Source organism: Solea senegalensis, linkage group LG1 (assembly GCF_019176455.1).
Source record: "Solea senegalensis isolate Sse05_10M linkage group LG1, IFAPA_SoseM_1, whole genome shotgun sequence".
Taxonomy (NCBI): domain Eukaryota; kingdom Metazoa; phylum Chordata; class Actinopteri; order Pleuronectiformes; family Soleidae; genus Solea; species Solea senegalensis.
The window spans coordinates 15,435,673-15,452,183 of record NC_058021.1 but is presented as its reverse complement, the minus strand read 5'-3'; the positions used below and the strand labels follow the sequence as shown (position 1 = coordinate 15,452,183).

General features: G+C 40.0%; 1 protein-coding gene across 1 annotated transcript; it reads left to right on the top strand.

Annotated features, from left to right (window-relative positions):
- Positions 1 to 2,715: 2,715 nt before the first annotated feature.
- On the top strand, positions 2,716 to 16,472 carry gjc2 (gap junction protein gamma 2). Its single transcript, XM_044024829.1, has 4 exons — positions 2,716 to 6,744; positions 11,385 to 11,459; positions 11,544 to 11,661; positions 13,348 to 16,472. The coding sequence occupies exon 4, from the start codon at positions 13,377 to 13,379 to the stop codon at positions 14,628 to 14,630; it is 1,254 nt and encodes a 417-aa protein (XP_043880764.1). The 5' UTR covers positions 2,716 to 6,744; positions 11,385 to 11,459; positions 11,544 to 11,661; positions 13,348 to 13,376; the 3' UTR covers positions 14,631 to 16,472.
- Positions 16,473 to 16,511: the final 39 nt, after the last annotated feature.

Below are 16,511 nucleotides of genomic sequence, written 5' to 3'. Positions count from 1 at the left end.
ACCCGGGGCTCAAATCTTTGGACTTTAGACCAGCATCTGTTCACAATCTTATCAAGTAAAGTCTTTTCCTCGCCTTTATATTTGACCACAACACCCAGGCGCATGGTCCCATTTAATAAAAAATGTAAACTTGGTGCACATAGAACCAATAACTCACTCCACGTGGATCCTGACGTGAGCTAGTTTCCTGGTCTGTTCCACATCTTTTGCATCCAGTTGGCTGCGGCCCCTGGTGAATGCAGGGATTTTCAGTGTGGCACCCTGCTGTCCACCTGTGTTGTCCATTAGAGCAGCATCCTCCTGACATGTCTGTGCCTCTTTATCTGACGACCCTGTTTCCATCTCAGCTACAGCTACAGTAGTGTTGTCTGATGGTGATAAGAATAAGAAATATTGTTGTTATACAATACCGTTTGAAATCCCAAAAAAAATCACAAGGTGCTGTAAGATTTGTCATACAGATTACTTACATTGATCAGTGAATTATCATGTCAATTAACAAAGTCAGGTCACACTAGCGTCAACGGTGAGCTACTTACTTATAGCTGTAAACGTTAATATTAACAATGACAATTTCATTAGCCTTAGCACATGTATGTTATGTGTTTGCTGTAATGTCATGTCATGTTCGAATAGGAAATTGTGATAACGCTAATGTTTTATAATATATATTCATAGTGCATAGTTTTTGGCTCCATTTTACAATGCACTAAACATTTACAGCTAAAAAATGTAAAAGGCCAGAGTTGTGCCTTCATGTTATTTATCACATTAAAAAATGTCAGAAATGCTGCTACAAGCTGCACAGTTCATTAAAAGTTGAATGAACTATCATCTTAATTGTCTATAGTTTTAGTCAGCATGATTATTAGTTAGTGATGATTCTGTCTCTTCGAGGCTAAAATTCTCCTTAAAGCAGTTTGAGGAGTGCCTACATTCAAATGGCCACATCTTCTTCAAATATGTCCACATTTAGTCTGTTTGCTCCTGAAACCTGTGTAAATCTTTAATTTTCAGCAGTGTTTGATGACTTTATTTGTGGTTGTTTGAAACTCCTCAAAGGGAGAACCTGTGGGGAAAAGCTGTTAATTTGTGAGTTGACTTAGGAATACTTTGTTTGCTGTGTTGGTCTTTGCTGATGTTGCTTTATTGTTTGCATTAATACCCGGGGCTCAAATCTTTGGACTTTAGACCAGCATCTGTTCACAATCTTATCAAGTAAAGTCTTTTCCTCGCCTTTATATTTGACCACAACACCCAGGCGCATGGTCCCATTTAATAAAAAATGTAAACTTGGTGCACATAGAACCAATAACTCACTCCACGTGGATCCTGACGTGAGCTAGTTTCCTGGTCTGTTCCACATCTTTTGCATCCAGTTGGCTGCGGCCCCTGGTGAATGCAGGGATTTTCAGTGTGGCACCCTGCTGTCCACCTGTGTTGTCCATTAGAGCAGCATCCTCCTGACATGTCTGTGCCTCTTTATCTGACGACCCTGTTTCCATCTCAGCTACAGCTACAGTAGTGTTGTCTGATGGTGATAAGAATAAGAAAGATTGTTGTTATACAATACCATTTGAAATCCCCAAAAAAATCACAAGGTGCTGTAAGATTTGTCATACAGATTACATACATTGATCAGTGAATTATCATGTCAATTAACAAAGTCAGGTCACACTGGCGTCAACGGTGAGCTACTTACTTATAGCTGTAAATGTTAATATTAACAATGACAATTTCATTAGCCTTGTATGTTGTCATTAGCCTTGTATGTTGTCACATGTATGTTATGTGTTTGCTGTAATGTCATGTCATGTTCGAATAGGAAATTGTGATAACGCTAATGTTTTATAATATATATTCATAGTGCATAGTTTTTGGCTCCATTTTACAATGCACTAAACATTTACAGCTAAAAAATGTAAAAGGCCAGAGTTGTGCCTTCATGTTATTTATCACATTAAAAAATGTCAGAAATGCTGCTACAAGCTGCACAGTTCATTAAAAGTTGAATGAACTATCATCTTAATTGTCTATAGTTAGTAGTAGTTATAGTTAGTGATGATTCTGTCTCTTCGAGGCTAAAATTCTCCTTAAAGCAGTTTGAGGAGTGCCTACATTCAAATGGCCACATCTTCTTCAAATATTTTCACATTTAGTCTGTTTGCTCCTGAAACCTGTGTAAATCTTTAATTTTCAGCAGTGTTTGATGACTTTATTTGTTGTTGTTTGAAACTCCTCAAAGGGAGAACCTGTAGGGAAAAGCTGTTAATTTGTGAAGAGTTGGTCTTTGCTGATGTTGCTTCATTGTTTGCATTAATACCCAGGGCTCAAATCTTTGGATTTAAGACCAACATCTATTTAGAGTCGTAAATCCAATGTTTATTGTATAAAAAAAATCCTTGGTGAGCTTAAATCAGCATAATTGGTTATCATCACATTTAAACTACCCAGTCCACAGTTGGTAATTTTTTAAAGGATATTTTTTAATTACTTTATTCTGCCAACAGGTGAGATATGCTCCCTGAACCAGCAACAGCAACATGTGTTTTTTTCTTTATTTTAACTGGCAAGGTGATGATATTTTTTCTTGAGGATTCCTTTTGAATTAAAACTGTATAGGTAGGTAGGTAGATAGATAGATAGATAGATAGATAGATAGATAGATAGATAGATAGATAGATAGATAGATAGATAGATAGATAGATAGATAGATTGAACTATATAGACTATTCAATCCATGTTGAATCCCATATTTCTTGTGTGACAGGTCGTCTCCCTCCTTGCCACTACTGTATATGGCACTATGCCAATGCACAGAGCATACTGATTGAGGGACAGTGCAATGCGTCCTTATATAGAGAGGTGCAGACACACCTGTGACTGTGAGGAATTCAAGATTCATATACCACTGAACAAAGTGGATTTCTCCCAACTTTGACATGGAATAAAAAGCTTATTTTCCATAAGTAGTAGAAGGTTCATACACTACTGAACTAAGTCTTCCTAGACTATTCATATTATGAATTCAGGTAGTCTGGGAAGTACGTAGTCCAATAGTGTCATCCTCTTGTCAGGATTTTGACTGGATTACTCAAAAAGTACACAGTAAAAGTACTTCTTATTATGAATGTATGTAGTCTGAGAAGTACTAAGTTCAATAGTGTATGAATCTTGGACTACTTGTGGAAAATAAGCTTTTTATTCCATGTCGAAGTAGGGCAAAATAGACTTAATCTTGTCCTCTTGTCAGGATTTTGACTGGATTACTCAAAAAGTACACAGTAAAAGTACTTCTTATTATGAATGTGTGTAGTCTGAGAAGTACGTAGTTCAATAGTGTATGAATCTTGGACTACTTATGGAAAATAATGTAAGCTTTTTCTTCTTCTTCTTTGGGTTTTCTGGCGGAATCCTCTGTTTCGGTGTGCAACAAAGTTAAATAAATAAATAAATAAATAAATAAATAACTTCCATAACGCCGGGTTGTTGCTCTCCGGGGCTGCAGCTGGATGCTACTCAGTCCAGCAGTATGAATCTTGAACTCCTCTCAGTCACTCCCAGCTCTTCAGTGCCGTTTCATGACGATTACCGTAAATGTTAGTAGATTCGCGCACTAGAAAAAACCGTGCGGCTGATTTGACCAGGCAAACGCGAATCACGGCTGGCTTGACCGCGGTCGTATTCAGCCACTGTGCCCTGGATCTGCGCTGCTGTTTTGGCTCCGTTTAATTTGTGGATGCTCCGGACTCGCTGTCAGTGTCACGACTTCAGCTCGTGTGCTATAGCCGTGTCGGCTATTAAAAAATATGTCCCGCCCTGAGTGAACGTGAATATTATACGACTGATTGCTTAAGGGGCATACTGTTGTTGTTTTCCATGTGTTTTACGTAGTTCATTCCTTTGTATTATTTAGTGTTTCGTTTTTGTATTTTTGTATTGTTAATTCATTTGGTTTCTTCCCTACCGGTCCTGTGTAGCACCTTTTGGCATGTTTTAATTTATTTCCTGTTTTTGGTTAGGTGCTGTGGCCCAGAGGCTCCAGTCCAGTCCATGGTGGTGGTTCCCTTCATGAGTCCCCCTTTTTTTTGATGTGTGAGTGCAGTGTCACGGGTGTTTTAAGTGGACCAGCCCAGCTCCAGCCCTTTCCCTTGACTTTTATTCTTGATTGGTGCTAATTTTATGTGATAATTATTATTATTGTGGGTAACTGGTGTATGGGAAATTACTTATTTTTGTTTAATAAAGTATTTCCTTAATTTGAGACCATCTCTTGCCCTTAAGCATTAAAAGTTTAGCAGGTGGCAGGTGGCGTTGTCACTTGGTTTACCTTGGCTGAAAACACACAACCCAAACATAGACTGGACCACATCAACCATTCAAAGTAGACATTGACTTAACTAACGTTCCCCGTGAATATCATGACTTACAAGATGTATTCAGCAAAGACTGTGCCCTTTCACTTCCACCTCACAGACCGTATGACTGCACCATAGACTTGCTCCAACGTTCCCCTCTCCCAACTAAAATACTTTGTTTTTTCTTTGTAGAGAAAAAAAGGACCACATCTTCCGACCTTGTGTAGCCTATATAGGTTTGAATTAAATAACTGTAAAAATACCCACTCCCTCTCATCGAATTGGCCTTTGGACCGCTTCACGGTGCAAAAATCTTTTCAAAACTAGACCTAAGAAATGCCGATCACCTTTGTTAGAATTAGAGAGGGGGGGACGAGTGGAAAACTGCATTCAACACACCTGGGACATTTTGAGTATCTGGTAATGCTGCACACCTGCTGTCTTTCAGGCACCTGTCAGCAATGTTTTGCGAGACCTACTAAACAGAGTATTGTTTGTGTATTTTGATGCCATTTAAAAGTTTGTCAAAGTTGAAAAATGTAAACCTCATGTCACAACAGTATGTTTGCTAAGGTAAAAGCAGTAGAGGATTGGCCAACTCCTTTGCCAATTACTACAGAAGGTTCATTAGGAGCTCCTTTCATCCAGTTAACTTCTGTAAAGCAAGCTTTTGAATTGTCATCTGCTGCTCAGAATGCTTTTGATGAACTGACATTTATATTTATAAATGCACCTGTGTTGATTCACCCAGATCCTGATCTTCAGTTTGTGGTTGAGGTGGATGCCTCTGATTCAGGTGTGGGGGCCGTCCTCTCCCAGTGCCTGCCTGCGGACAAAAAAACTACACCCATGTGCATTCTTCTCTCATCGCCTCACCCACACGGAAAGAAACTACCATGTGGGGACCCGAGAGTTGATGGTGATTTCATCCTCTTCTTACCTCTGCTCAACTCGCAGGCTAAACTCGACCAGGGCTCAAAAACCTAAATCCAGATGCCCTCTCACGCCAGTTTTTGCCCCTGCAGAAGAAAAATCAGTGATGGAAACGATCCGCTCGCCATCCTGTGTGGTGGTAGTGGTAAGGTGGCAGGAGGAGCAGGTAGTTCAGGAGGCCCTCCAGGATCATCCAGCCCCAGATTGATGCCCCCCTGAGCGACTGTTCGTCCCACCAACTGCAAGGGCTCCAGTGCTCCAGTGGGGGCACTCATCCAAGCTGGCCCGTCATCCTGGTGTTCACCGGGCCGGGGTACTGTTATGGCCTGGGTTGTGTTTATTTATTTATTTTGTGGTTATGTTTTGTTGTGCACTTGTTTTCTCTACTCCTGTCTCCACTGTTTTACCTGCAGTGCTGGTATTATAATCATAACAATCTTAATATGCAACCCATCAGTTGCTGTAGTGTGTGTGTATAGCAGGCTGAAGTTTGTACTACGCATGTGTGGTTGTACTATGGTACAATTAGACTCCTTAGATATACTTTGAACTGCTTTATTGAGAGAACATAAACACAGAACTCAGGGACACTAAACACATATTATCTCTGTATTAGTCCAGCCCAGGTCAATCCAAGATCATGTTCAATATGGTAATTTAAGATAGTGACTTATAATTACACTAATTTGGTTGTTGTTGTTGTTGTTCAGATAAAAGCTACTTTTTTTTAGGAGAATAAACCACTTTTATTGTTATTTAAGAGGTACGCCCTCTGGCCTATTTGTTTGTACCATTGCATGATTTGGTTGACTGCATGTGTACCGAAACTACCTTTGATCGCTTAAAAACTGTGACACTTGTGTCGAGTCCACCTGCACACAGTTGTCACACTGTGAAGCAATAGTGGGGGTTGACTGGTTTGCAAGGTACATGGGTTTAAAGGGTGAGGCATCAACATATCTTCTTTTTATCTAACCTCTATTTTAACTCGGATGTCACATTGAGATTAAAATCTCTTATACAAGACATTCATTATGAGTTCATTAAAGCAGTTGCTGTAAACTACTTTATTTTATGCTACATTTAAAATCCTCTAAGGGATGAGGATCCGAGGTTTGAAAATAATATGAGGAGGGATGAGCAAATATCTAAAACACTTTCATTGGATACAACGAGTTGGAAAAAGGTTGAAAATGGAATGACAGTGTTGCAGTTTAAATTATTTAAATATATGCTGATCAGCTCGAGTTGACTGCCATTAAGTATAGGGTTGCTACATAAGTATAAGAGTTTCTCAGGATATTTAGTTGTGTTTGTAGTTGTGTAGTTGGATGTGTAGAACATGGTAGTTGTGTGCCATCTCACTGTGACAAATGAGCAAAGCCCTTACATAAAGACACAATCTCTTTTTTTTTGCAGGTTTGTCTCCACGGCCCTCAGTTTTCACAATAAGGTACATTAAATATCTTGTTTTCTGCATAGATAAATGCACAGCTGTGACGTTTTTGTGTTGACTCTTCATGGAAATGTTGTAAAGTTCCTTTTTCCAATAACAGGACTGTTATTTTTGGTCAGTGACAACAGTCTTCCGGCCATTCACCTCAGTGAGTGCCTGTGCAAATGAGAGTTTATTGAAGTTCAAAATAGAGTAGGGGGCGTTTTTCAAACGCGTGATTGCCATCTAGTGGTGAATAATCTCCACTGAGAAAAGAACAGCAGCTCTCATTTTGGTTTTCAAAAAACTATGTATTGATCTGTACAGCACATGTATTCGAGTGAGAACCCTCGAAGGTTGTTACATAAATAAGTCACTACTAGTTGAATTTCTTACATAATCTTTATCACTTGTGTGTGTTCATGATAAACCAATCAGTATGTTCATGTGTATGATTTCGATGTGAATTTTTGTTGCATAAGTGCTAAAGAGATACGGTATTGCTGTTATCAGTGGGGTCCCACAGCGTTGCTACCAGTGTCTGGACTTCAGGCAGTTGGGGAAGGGCATCAGTACGAGCAGAGATGTGCTCACTGCAGCTCCTTCCAAATGCTTTTTGACTTGGTCTGCAGGTCCTTTGGGCTTGCCTCAGATTAGACATAGCCACTTAAGACAAGATAATGTCAGGGATTAAAGCCCTGCAGGTCTGTAAACAAAGCTCTTGTGGGTTGGTATTCAAAAAAAGTCAAAAAATAATGATGGGGTACAACACAATTTAAAGTGGCGCATATTGTGAACTGAATACTTTTTATTTTATTTAAATGAGTGAACTCTTATTTCCTGTAAAGTGACCATTGTGTGTGTGTGTTTTTCCCCATACACACACACATGTAAGGACTTTGACCCCCAGCTTTTACAGTTCTCTGTGTACTTGTACATATAAAAAAAGAAAGAAAGACAACTGAACAAGTTTAACTTGAACTTAGACGATTTTATAGAAGTGTTAAATAATGAGCCATCAGTGTTAGACATGCCCCTTCACTGTCCACTTTTGAAACACGTCTTAAAACCTATTTTCACTGTTTGGCTTTCGACCCAGTATAAGACGTTGGTTTTTATCCTTTTCATATTTCTATGACTTTTTGTGTTTACACTTTTTTTTACAGTATTTTACTGTGTTATTGTTTGTCCTTAGGTCTATTAGGTCACATATTTTTATATTTTTATTTTGTTTTATTTTTCTCTGACGTACAGCACTTTGTTTCAGCTGTTGTTGTTTTTCAAAGTGCTGTCTAAATAAAGTTGGATTAGAGTGCTTCAGGTCATTTTGCAAAGGATCGCATCACTAAGTATGTTTTGATATTAAGATACACTTTTACCGTTTATCTTATGGGATAAAATATTCAGCAGGTTTACTCCAAGTTTACTGTGTTGGTTTGCACAGACATGTTGTAACTGTCTGTGACTTAAAGAAGATTAATAATAAAAAAATAAAAACAGTGTATGGCACAGTCAAGTTGTATTGCTCATATGTGGCGGGCCGCAGAGCACCGGCTGAGGAAACTTGTTGGCATCCACCTCAAGGCTTTTCATCTCAGTCACTTCAGTCCAGTCTATCCTTTGTAAAACTGGCATGGGACACACTCACCCCGGGGGTAGGGTATGCTCAGCTGAGAAACTGCGGGAAAAATGAACAAATGAGACAGGACTGCCACCACTCTCAGGCTGCCTATAGGACACTCCCCGACAGGCTGGTAAGAGCATTTTAATGATTGTGGTGGGAGAGAAGCACAAAGTTGCATGTTGGCTTGTCTTACTCTCTTCTCTAAGGGGTTGAGGATGTGTGTGTGTGTGTGTGTGTGTGTATGAGTTGCTTCTCTCCTTTAGGACCTTTCCTGGCATAAACACTAACCTTGTCAGGACCAGTAGTCCTCATGGAGACCAAATCCTGGTGCTTGTAAGGCAGAACCTAATTTCCAAGGATCTGGTTAACTATAAATAAGGCTTAAATTTGGGTGGGTAGGTTAAGGGTAGGCATGAACTGGTTTTGGTGAGGGTTAGAGATAACATTTTGTTCCGGCTGTCCAAATGAATGGGGGATCCAAGTCACATGGTGGAGCTTGATCTGTTACATAAATACAGACCTCCACAGGCCCCAGTCGACTCGCATCAACTTTGCTAAGCAAATCCATGTGCATAAAACTCACGGGATGGCATCGGTGGCGGCCGAGGAGAGTTGTCGAAAATCTTCGCAACACTCGGCTGTACTGAAAACCCCAGAAAATGTCTGGGGCAAAAACACCATCCCAATTAAATATTCCTACAATTGGAAGTTTGTTCACTTGTACAACATGATTTTATTTTTTTATTATTTTGAACCTCACAGATACTACATAGCTAAAATGATAATAGTTATTTAAAAACAAACAAACAAACAACAACAACAAAAGGTCTATGTTCAACACTAAATATAACTTTGACCTGATAAATATTAAACACGTCATGGGATGGATGCCAGTCTTGCCTTGTGACAAGAGCAATGTCAAACAATGTCTTGCAGGGGAATACTGCAATGTTTCTCTGTCTCTGGGCAGTCCAATCAATATTTATCAACATGAACTACAGTTTCCCAAAGCTAGAACAGCCTGATTTGTCCGAGGACAAGGACGAGGACATTATTCAAGTCTAGACAGACATTGGTTTGACTCTGGGAGTTTGCGCTCTTTTGCTTTTGCCAAATAACCATGAGCAAGTATCTTATGCAGTCTCCATAACAAATTGATTGTTTCATTATGCGTTTTTGTAGAAATGACAGTATTATAATAATTTGCTATGAGTTCAAATGTTTCATGTGCATAATATTTGGTTAAAAAATGATAATTTATTTTCCTCCACTCCAGTAAAGAAGAAGTGAAGATGAGGAGGACATAGGGATTTGCTTTATGGGAAATTATGATTATGTTAGCTTGAAAAATGTCGTAATTTCTTTTCTTTTTTTTCTTCCTATCAAATATGCAATGTCATTAAGTATGAATTATAAACCACAGCCATGGACAGGAAGCTCCAATACCTGTCCTGACTTTGCATTATAATCACACTAATAGTCACGTATCAGTCATCTTCGTCTGTGTCTCTTGGATGACTGGAGCAGTTTGGAGGCAGTGGAGTGCATTGCAACTTAAAAACACGTGCCTATCTGTCCCTTGGGGAAAGCACATGTCCAAACCCCAAATGCTCCGGCAGCATCCCCTCTCTTCTTCTCCTCGGTGCTGCACTAGGGCTGCTCGCTCTGCCACATCTCCTCAGTCAGAAGAGGAGAGAGAGGGAAGCTTTCAAGGCAAGGCCCTCTGGATGGTGGGTTCAGCAGGCAAGCTTTTCTTTGGACCACCATGTAAACAGAATGCAGTCGAAATGCAAAGGCCATCTCAATTTCGCAGTTTCCCAATCCAAAAAATAATCCTACAGTGTAAGCTTACTGAAGGAATTATGCCACAGGGATTCAAGTAACCGAGTTGAATCAAGGATCTGATTGATGGTGGACTTACTAATGCTGTTGTATGTCTTCACTTTATGGCTGCACCCAGGGCATAATTAAGGGTTATTGAGGGCCTTGTGAAAGTAGCATTATAATAATATGCTCATTGTGACACTGACCAGACTCATTTCATTAATGCAAACCAGACACTCACCCATTTATCTGTCCTGACTTTAGATCCCTTCCTAAACGGGACGGGGGGGACTGGCACATAGAATAAAGTGAATGGGGAAATTCTTTTCCGGTAATAATCCAACACGAAGCCCCTCTGCAACTGTCCTTTGTCATTAAAAAATGATGTGAATGTGTTAGAGAAAGAGAGAGATGGAGAGAGAGAGAGAGCACAAGAGAATGATTTCTGTCAACATACACTTGCGTCATGTGAGAAAAATCCCTCTTTAGAAACAGCATGTGCTACTGAAGTCTGCAGGCTGAGGTGAACGCTTGAAATGTAAACAACCAGTCGGAGCGGTAGAGTCCAGTGCGACCTGTCCAGTGCTCTGTTATCTGGCCATCTGCCTGGATTATATTATGATATAATCCAAATATTATGACACTTAATATAACTGAGCATACCTGCTGGTTACATTCTAGCGGATCTGCGCTGAGGCAAGGTGGCTTATGTCTCCATGACACTTCTGTCCTCAAACTCCCTGTCTTTATCACCCCCAAAGTTGTTTTTTGTAACTGTCACCCCACTGTGCAAGTGTTACGTGTTACTACCTCCTTCACGGTTATACTTTTTGCCACATTTGTCTGGTTTCCTGAGAATGAACCATTATTGTTGCTGCTTGAATAGACAGGGGGCATGAAGACATTGACCTGCAAGAAGCTGAGATAGATAGATGGAGACAAGAGGGGTCAAGACAAGTAATAGAGGGAAAACTGAGGGAGAGTGAGAGAGAGAGAGAGAGAGAGACCCTTACCAGCTGTGTTACATTGTTATATTTGAGTGCTGGGTGTTCACTGTATAGTCATTAACGTGTTTGCAGTTGGGTGTTTCTTTCAGTCTGCCGTGTGATATCCTCATGTCTGCACCCTTGGATGAGGGTCACTTGCCAGAGGAAGATTTTTTTTTTTTCCTGCCTCACTGATTTTTTTTTTTTACTTCCTTCTTGGGCAGAAGGCTGGTGTAATAGAAACCAGACACAAGCCAGAATGTGAGGCATTCACAGCGGCAAGACCTCACTTCTTCACAGTAAGGATAAAATCAGGATTCAAAAAGAAAGTCTGCTCTAATACATTTTGACTTTTTTTCACTTTCTTTTGGACATTTTACAAGTTTTGTTTAGTGCCAGGACATTAAGATGGAAGTGGAAATCAATGGATCAGACTGAGGGTTCATCAAGAGAGAGCAGAGGAGACTTTCAGGATGGGAAATGCTTGTATACTTTTACCAGGTGGGTTATGTGCGTGTGTATACGTTTTGTCATATACTAAAATTAATAATAATATTCTCCTAAGGAAAAATCAGTATGATCAATGATGTTGGAGTTTTATGAAATGACAATATATTAGATGACGTGATGTTAACATTATAAGACACTATTCACGGTAAATATTATCTGTTACCACCTTTGTAATACATAAATATATTAAATGATTTAAAGAATATGGTCACTTTCACTTCATTTTAAAATATTGGAGTCGAATACAATAGTTTGGGAGTGAGTTGCACCGATTGACATCCCAACAGCTATGTTTTTGCTAAACATCATGAATTAAAAACCCTTTGATATTGCTGCATGTTTTTAACAGGTGGACTAGCAAGTATATGCATGCTATTAATCTGATGGTCTTATCGTTTATCTTCAATTAAATCTACTCCTTATTAAAAAAAAAAACAAAAAACAGGCAAATATTTACATTGGAACCGTCCTTGTTCAAGAAGACCTGGTTAAAATGAGCAGCTCTCAACTGTGCAGTAAAAGCTCAACACAACAGCAGAAAAACACAACAAAGCCAAAAGCAGCAGGAAGACACCTCAAGGTTGCGTATCATATATTTTAGTGAGCATGTGGCTGTTGCGACAACATGCAACACATTCTTTGGAATTTAAATGTAAATCCTGAATGAAGGAGCCTCTTGTCACATCATCCAAAGGCAGACATGAGTAGCCCAACATCGGTGCCATCTGTCTCCATGTGGTTGTACCGCTCCCCAGCATCGGCCGCTCTGGGTCTGGAGGCGAGGCCTCTTTGGCAAAACAACAAGCCTCTCCTGTTCATTCAGATGAGGAGATGGCACATCCAACACCAGGGAGCACGGTGTCACAGGCATGAGATCAACGTGAACTTTGTGGCTCAGTCCCATGAACGAAGGGGACAGAAGCATGATGCTATATCCTCACTGCATTCATCACGCATTCAGCAGTGACTCTGACAGAGAGGCGAGATTGAGACTGTCTGGTTTTTCACGTCATCCGTGTTTGTGTGCCATAAGCAGCAATGTTCCTGAGATGGCACTCAAAGTAGACTACAAATGAATATGCTTTTAATACAACCACAGCTCTGTCAGTGTCTTTCCTATATTTAAGCCCTTTCACGAACTATTTAAATCAGCTACAATACAATAATGGCTGTTGTGTGGTGTGTTGGGATTAAATGAATGAATGACATCACTGTGCTTGCTGACATGAATCAAGCCTTTGTCTTGCATTTGGATGTGCATCAAAATGAAAATGGATGTTTCCTCAACATAAAAAAACAATTTATGTTGAGATTGATTGAAATCTTTATTGCTAATTTAAAAGTTAGACAAGAATATCTGTGTCAATCATTTATACCAATTGAGACTAATAATCAGAAATTAGGAATTTTGTTGATGAATCCTTTTTGAAATAGTAGGATTGTACACAATTCAAGACTGATGAGCAGAGAGTAACCGTACATGACTTTGTTTGTAGATGATTAATCATTTATTCTGATTATCATGATGCAATATCTTGATAATCTTGATCTTGACAATATCTTGATAAGCTATAGGCAGCAATGCTGTCTAGCTTTGTCGTTCACTTCAGTAAAACATTTGATTTCATTTTGAACTCACCCGTAGCTCGTCATTAATTCATTCTCATTGCCTTACAGATTCTAGTTGAAAAGCTTAAAAGACAAACATGAGCTGGAGCTTCCTCACCCGTCTCCTGGAAGAGATTCACAACCACTCCACCTTCGTGGGGAAAGTGTGGCTGACTGTGCTCATCATCTTCCGCATTGTGCTCACAGCAGTCGGAGGTGAGTCCATCTACTCGGACGAGCAGACCAAGTTCACCTGTAACACCAAACAGCCGGGTTGCGACAACGTATGTTATGATGCCTTTGCTCCCCTCTCGCACGTCCGCTTCTGGGTCTTTCAGATCATCATGATCTCCACTCCTTCCATCATGTACATGGGCTATGCAATTCACAAAATAGCCCGAACTTCAGAGGAGGAGCGCAGGAAGCACCAAAGGCTCCGCAAAAAGCTGCCCCCTCATTCGAGATGGAGAGAGAGCCACCATCCTGAGGATGTCTTGGAACAGGAGGAAGATGATGATGCTGAGCCCATGATCTATGATACACTGGAAGTGCAGGAGGCAAAGCCTGAGCAAGTAAGCAGCACGAAGAAAACCCCACCAAAATACGATGGCCGCAGAAGAATAATGCAAGAAGGACTGATGAGAATCTATGTTCTTCAGCTCATGTCACGAGCTATTTTTGAAATTGCTTTCCTTGCGGGACAGTATCTCCTCTATGGTTTTCGAGTCAGTCCTTCTTATGTGTGTAGCAGGATTCCCTGTCCACACAGTGTGGACTGTTTCATCTCTAGGCCCACAGAGAAAACAATCTTTCTTCTCATCATGTATGTGGTAAGCTGTCTTTGTCTAGTGCTTAATGTGTGTGAGATGCTTCATCTGGGACTTGGGACTTTTCGGGATACACTTCGCATGAAGAGGAACCGGGGCCGCGGAACATCCTATGGCTACCCGTTTTCGCGGAACATCCCAGGCTCTCCTCCAGGGTACAACCTTGTCATGAAGACAGACAAACCTGGCAGGATCTCCAACAGCCTCATCACACATGAGCAGAACGTGGCTAATGTGGCCCAGGAGCAGCAGTGCACCAGCCCAGATGAGAACATCCCCTCTGAACTGGCAAGCCTGCACCGACACCTACGGGTTGCCCAGGAGCAGCTTGACATGGCCTTTCAGACATATCAAACCAAAAACAACCAGCAAACCTCCAGAACCAGTAGTCCAATATCTGGAGGCACAATGGCAGAGCAAAACCGAGTTAATACAGTCCAGGAGAAACAGGCAGCCAGGCCAAAATCAGCAACAGAGAAGGCTGCACCCATTGTAAAAAACGGGAAGACCTCCGTGTGGATCTAGAGGATAAATCTAATTTAATGCATTAACGGTATCAATGTTCTCTTACAGACTCTAGGACTGCACTGTAACACATCTAGAGGATGTGTGAGTGAGTTTAATGTGTGACTTTGAACAATAACACTGAGAATTTCAATCACCCTATAGCTCACCCTAGGAAACGCACATGAAGCAATTATCAAGCCCAGAATCACCAATCTTTTTTTGTTTCTGTTGTGTGTCATTCTGTGCTTGCCATAATGTCCGGACATAGTTAATTAGCACATGCTTACTTATTGAACATCTGTATTTCCAGCTAAAATGTCGAAGTCTAAACTGAGTGTTTTTAAATCTATTTATCTGATCTACCCTTGAATGCCACTGAACTGGATTAATTTGAAGAAATTTAACTAAGTGTGTGATTGTACCCTAAATCCTAATTTGCACTTGACGATGATGATTGCTGTTTGAAAGATGCATGACTAATATTTGGTGAGGTGTTTTTGGAAAAGTGTCGTTTTGACTGTTGCTGGAATTAGATAAAAGGAGAAATATTTTGGTAAGGGGTGGAAGAGTACTTTGATTAGTGTGATGAAGCAGGGCTGCGTCAATGTAAGCTCTTTTTCGCTCAGTGCGATGGTTTTCCGTCGTTGTGTGCAAATCCTTTATCCAGTGTTTTCCAAAGAAAAGCAGTGTCACATCTAAAGAGATAAATGAAAAGAAAATCAGTCTATTGCCCAAAGTAAATACTCGTTTTATGCAATCCAAAACAGATACAGACATATGCCGGAGACAACTGGGGACATACAGAACATTTAGACTACAGTAGAACTCCCATCCTTTGCTGTTAAGTTAGGTTCCAGTTGTGTTCAGGCATGTTGGTATTGATGATGTGTATTGTAGTTCCTATCCTCATTTAAAATTGAATCCTGCCTTCATTATTGTCACACTTCAAAGTGCCTTAGACTTTAAAGACTGTTCTGGTATTTTTTTCATGAAGAAATAAATGTATTTGAAGTCTCTGATTTCCTTGTATTATAGTAGCTGTCTTGTCATCTGCTTTGGGGGAAACTTCCATTATTAAGAGAGGACAAGCATGTTGTTACAGCAAAAACGTTTTATGTTACAACGAGAAAACAATATTTAAAAAAAGCCTATAAGATACTTTGTCTCCTACAACCTGAGATATTGTAAATATTTAATACATACTAATTTAGTTTAGTCATACCTGCTGTGAGACCTGTAGAAATGTATCAGTTAAGCAATGTAAATTTGTCCAAAGTAATGTTCCAAGCTTGTAGGGCAGTACTTGTGCACACAACACTTACAGTAAGTAAGTCATAAACTGATGTTGCAGAGGTTTTACAACCTAACAATCTAAGCACTATTGTTGTGTCTTAAATATGGGAAAATGCCATAAAAATGAGAAAGTACAAGTTTCCCTGAATCAGCTGCAGCAATTTAAATAAATGAGGGTAAAATAAAACATCCTTTTATTGGTGTGTAAGGTTTATATGTGTGCATGTAGTAAAAGATGGACTTTTGGAGCAAAGCATTAGTTGTGTTTTTTCTCTCCTATGTTAATTTATAGATAATGAGTTCCAGGTGAATGCTATAAACAAAGGATTCCAGGCTACACTGCAATCGCTTTACTGCAGAGCCAATCTCAGGACCATTTGACAAACAGCAAAGAAGTTGTCGTAAAGTTCTTCCTTCAGTCACCAATTTATTAAAACCTGAATATGTGAAATTGAGGTGAACATAATGATCATTTTCACTGTGTATATGTCATTGGAGGATGTTTCTTTGTATGGAGAAGGGACCTGGAGATAACAAATAAATCTTGGCAGTGCCCAAATAATAACACACCTTAGGGTTGTGGTTCATGTTCCAGGCCTGGCCTTC